This window comes from Lactuca saligna, chromosome 3, assembly GCF_052625555.1.
Source record: "Lactuca saligna cultivar CGN05327 chromosome 3, ASM5262555v1, whole genome shotgun sequence".
NCBI lineage: Eukaryota > Viridiplantae > Streptophyta > Magnoliopsida > Asterales > Asteraceae > Lactuca > Lactuca saligna.
In genome coordinates this window covers 116,152,501-116,157,251 of record NC_136419.1, presented here as the reverse complement: position 1 = coordinate 116,157,251, position 4,751 = coordinate 116,152,501, and the positions used below count along the sequence as shown (strand labels likewise).

The window sequence follows — 4,751 nt, the reverse complement described above, 5'->3', positions numbered from 1 at the left end:
TTCAATGGTAATATATGGACAAAAAAACATAAGGGACCAAATGTAAACAAAACCTAAAGTATGTTACCCTTATAAGTCATTAACCCTTTCTACAATAGTTTATCCACATCACTAGAGAAATGGTTTGATATTTGTAGGACTGATCTCATTATTTGATAAGCCTGCATGGTATTAGGTAGTTAGAACTAGGATGAGCAACTTGTTCGAACCAGACCGAACCCGGTTTGGAACCAGAATCGGTTTAGACTAATAATAAGAACCGATAACCGGACAAGTTAGACTATATCGGTTTTGGTGTCGGTGCTACTTTTCGGTTAAATACTCTTTTTTTTTTTTTTTTTTTTTTTTTTTGAAAGAGCTACTTTTCGGTTATTTTTTTTTTTTGAAAGAGCTACTTTTTGGTTAAATACTTGGCTTGAAGCTAAATGAGTACAATATATAATACCAAATCAACCATCAAAACTTAACCCAATATATAAAGAAATAAGGTGTTTATATAGTATAAAATGAAGTACAAGAGTAACTTCATTGCTGAATTAACATAAATTTAGCTTTGATACCCTATGTTTTGGGAGCCTTAACTTAATCACCATGTAACCATATAATATGCTTATATAATCTAAAATGAAGTACACATACAAACCTCTGTGCTGAAAAAAATTAGGACATTCCGACTTCAAAGAAATGAGTTATAACATTTTAAAAAGATAGAATATTGAGTAGGTCTGAGCTCAAACTGAAACACCTCTCATACAGGCTAGTTGAAAACGGTTCAATAACAACATAGAAGAAGACCAGAGCTGTAGGGTCATAAGGATGTAATGCCAACTATCCAAATAAGTTCATAAGTATGTAATGTGAGCAATCCAAAAAAAGTTCAATGCTAATATGTGGATAAAAAAAATAATAATACTGAAGAGACTAAATATGAACAAAAACCTAAACTATGTTACCTATACCAACCGGTCATAAGTATGTAATATGAATAGTCCAAACAAATTTAATGATAATATGCGAACAAAAAATAACTTTAAGGACTAAACATGAACATAATCTAAACTATGTTACCCATCTAAGTCATTTATCCTTACTTTTAATTTTGATTGTTGTAAATTGTAATAAACCATGTGGGTCTCTATGTAATAAGTAGAAGATTTGAGGGGGCTGATTGTAATTGGGATATGTTTGCTTTTTACTGTGTAGTGCTGCTGAATTGACGACGTTGGGGCAAAAATCTAAATCAAAAACCCTAGATTCCAAAATCGCAAGCGCTTCTCGACACTCCATAATTTCGACCTCGCAGAACACTGAATCGCATCAAGGTACTATATCTGAATTTAAATAATAATTTTCGTCAAATCTGTTCTTTCTCTTTTACAATTGATCACGACATGCAGTCTAGATGGATAGAATTAGGCTTAATAGGTTCTCGACATTGTTGTTACATGTATGGTTTTAGTTTTTATAATGTTAGTACTCGAATTTGGTTACCTTACGACTTCACTTTAACGATGTTAAGAATGTTGATAGAAATCGAAGTATCTTCTTCGATTATAGTTATATAGTTATCCATTTTGTTTTCCTTATAACATGCATACAGCATTGTAGAATACAGACATATAAAATTTGTTATTGATTTTCTTACACGAATAACCTAGTGTTGATTATTAAACTTTGCTTACAGCGGTTTTGTCAATGTCACATCTCATGAATGATTTAGCTTTGAATTGGAATTGCTATGCTGTAGTCTCTGCCTTCATTTTCAATTTTTCATGTGCTGATTTTCTCACTGTTTGCAATTTACAAGTTGACACATTCCATTAGAAAAGAAACCCTTTCTATCATCATATGGCTGGACCAAGAAACAGCCATGGAAAGCGTTCCAGCTCTCACTCTGATCACAACGATAATGGAAGAAGTAAAAGACGCAACAATGGTGATGACAGAGGAAAGATCTCAATCAATTCAGATGATACTGTATACCGATACTTATGCCCAAGTAACAAAATCGGAAGCATAATGGGAAGAGGAGGTGATATTATCAAGCAATTAAGATCCGAAACTAATTCAAAAATCAGAATTGGTGAAACAGTTTCAGGGTGTGAAGAACGTGTTATTACTATCTACAGCACGAATGATGAAACAAACAAATTTGATGAAACTGAAACTGAAACTGATCAACGAGTTTGTCCATCACAAGATGCCCTTTTCAAAGTACATGACAGAGTAGTAGCTGATGAAGTGGGGCCCAATGAGGCTGCTGACATGGCACCACAAGTTACAGCTCGCCTCCTTGTCCCATCTGATCAAATAGGATGTGTTATTGGAAAAGGTGGACAAGTAGTTCAAACTATAAGAACAGAAACCAATGCTCAGATTCGTATTATGAAGGATAATCATTTGCCTACTTGTGCATTAACCAATGATGAACTCATACAAGTAAGCTTACAATTACATTACATATCTTCTTATGTCATGTTTAACAGTTTAAGATTACATGTCAATTGTCATTGATTCAATTGTTGTGATTTGATTCAGATATCTGGTGAAGCTTCTGTTGTAAGAAAAGCATTGTTTCAAATAGCATCACGTCTTCATGACAATCCATCAAGATCTCAACAACACTTACTTGCTTCCTCCACTATGTATCCTTCTGTTATGGGAACACCAATTATGGGGTTAACTCCACTTGTTGGTGGATATAAAAGTGAAAATGGAGCCCTTTATCCACCTTCAAGGCGTGAATCATCTTCAAAAGAGTTTTCTCTTCGTTTGATTTGTCCTTCTGCAAATATTGGTGGTGTAATTGGAAAAGGGGGTGCTATAATCAATCAAATTAGGCAAGATTCTGGAGCAAGTGTTAAAGTTGATAGCTCTACAACTGATGCTGAAGATTGCATAATATCTATTTCTTCAAAGGAGGTAAAACTAAAAGTGAATCTTGATAAAGTATGAATCTTTTTCTGATTTCTGATTTCTGATTTCTGATGATGATTCTTGAATAATGTGCAGATATTTGAAGACAGTTTTTCTCCAACTATTGATGCAGCAATACGACTACAATCAAAGTGTAGTGAAAGAGTTGAAAGAGATTCAGGTCTTCTTTCATTTACAACAAGATTACTTGTTCAATCTTCTCACATTGGATCTATAATTGGGAAAGGAGGATCGATAATTTCTGAAATGAGAAGAATTACTCAAGCTAATATTCGTATACTTTCAAAAGAAAATCTTCCAAAAGTGGCTAAACATGATGATGAAATGGTTCAAGTAAGTATTATCTTCTATATTTAATTAAAATATCAGGAAATAATAACGTAATTTTTACTCTTTTTTCCACTTTATTATTAATCCACAGTATTGATATAACAATAAACATACATCTTTTACTGATAATAGAAATATACTTATATTTTCTTTAGGGTTAATCTCAAAAGAATTTATATTTTGTGTTTTTATTGTGGTTTAAACCTCATCTTTATTTTTTTTTTACTGAAAAAGATCTTGTATTTTTTCATTTTTTTCTGAAAAAACCCTCGACTTTCTGTTTTTTTTCCCAAAAAAAAACCCTCAACCATATAACTGTTTCCAAATAAACCCTTATTTTTTTTTTTTAGTTTTTCTCGAAAAAACCCTCACATTTTGTGGTTATTTTAAACGACTAAATTTGCCACATGTCATTTTGTGGTTATTTTAAATTAATTTGTATTCCACATGTCATTTTCTAGGTTTTTTATTTATTTTTTATTTTTATTTTATATTAAATTCCACATGTCATTAGTTTCCTTTGTTTATTCATCAGAATTATTTGTTTATATTTTGATAAGATTTGTGGAGATGTTGATGATGTGAAGGATGCACTTGTACAAGTGGCATCAAGATTGAGGGCAAATCTTTTTGATAGAGAAGGGGTATTTTCGTCTTTTGTTCAAGTTCTTCCTTATCTTCCTATAGCATCTCCTGAAGTTTCAAGATATGAAAGTAGAGATTCCAAAAGTCATGGACACAGATATGGTGATTCATATAACTTCCCACCTCATGATGGATATGGAAGCTATGCTCCCTCACATGTATTAAACCCTAAACCCTAAACCCTAAAAAGATAGATTATGATTAATTTGTATTTATATATTTAATTTGGTAGGGACGAAGTGGTGGGCCTGGTGATGCTTATGGATCATCTTATGGCGGTAGTAGTTATTCTCCAAGACGTAGTGGTGGTGGTACTTCTCGGTAAGTAAATTCTTTGTAAAATGACAATCCTGCCCTCCGAACTTTATATTTGTCAAGACTTGAGATGGATTATCAATTATGTCATTACTCATTATGATGATAATAATTAATAATAGTCAATATATATATGAAGGGCAAAATAGTCATTTTACAAGGGATTAAGATGGTGTTAGTCTGAGGGACCAAAAATGATTTTTTTTTTTTTTTAATTTTGGTGGTGGCAGGAGGTTATCTAGGCATGATAAAAGCCCTCCGGGTGGTGGCTTTAGGAGGAGAGGGTACGGTTGTTAAAGTCTGTTAGGTGGACCCCACAGGTGAAGGTGAGTTTTTATTATTTTATATCTCTCGAAATTAAAATAAATAAATAAATAAATAAATAAATAAAAAGGGTATTATTTCATTTTATTCAATGATGTTAAGATGTAGGAAGCTGATAGGCGCCTACTCTACTTACCCAGAAAAGTAACTCTTAAAAACCATTAACCATTAACCTTGTTTCCTTTACATATATGCTTACT

General features: G+C 32.5%; 1 protein-coding gene across 3 annotated transcripts in view; it reads left to right on the top strand.

The window, feature by feature from the left end:
* Positions 1-1,193: 1,193 nt before the first annotated feature.
* Positions 1,194-4,751, top strand: part of LOC145037161 (KH domain-containing protein At4g18375-like) — a 3,771-nt gene continuing 213 nt past the window's right edge. For 2 of the 3 annotated variants that reach the window (XM_078985754.1, XM_078985753.1), the window contains exons 1-7: positions 1,194-1,322; positions 1,808-2,439; positions 2,539-2,922; positions 3,013-3,270; positions 3,828-4,070; positions 4,145-4,233; positions 4,458-4,553. In XM_078985754.1, coding sequence (XP_078841880.1) covers positions 1,849-2,439; positions 2,539-2,922; positions 3,013-3,270; positions 3,828-4,070; positions 4,145-4,233; positions 4,458-4,524 — 1,632 coding nt within the window. In that variant the 5' untranslated portion in view covers positions 1,194-1,322; positions 1,808-1,848 and the 3' untranslated portion in view covers positions 4,525-4,553. Of the gene's footprint in view, positions 1,323-1,807; positions 2,440-2,538; positions 2,923-3,012; positions 3,271-3,827; positions 4,071-4,144; positions 4,234-4,457; positions 4,554-4,751 lie in introns of those variants that run through there. The other variant, XR_013678660.1, reaches the window with a different exon arrangement.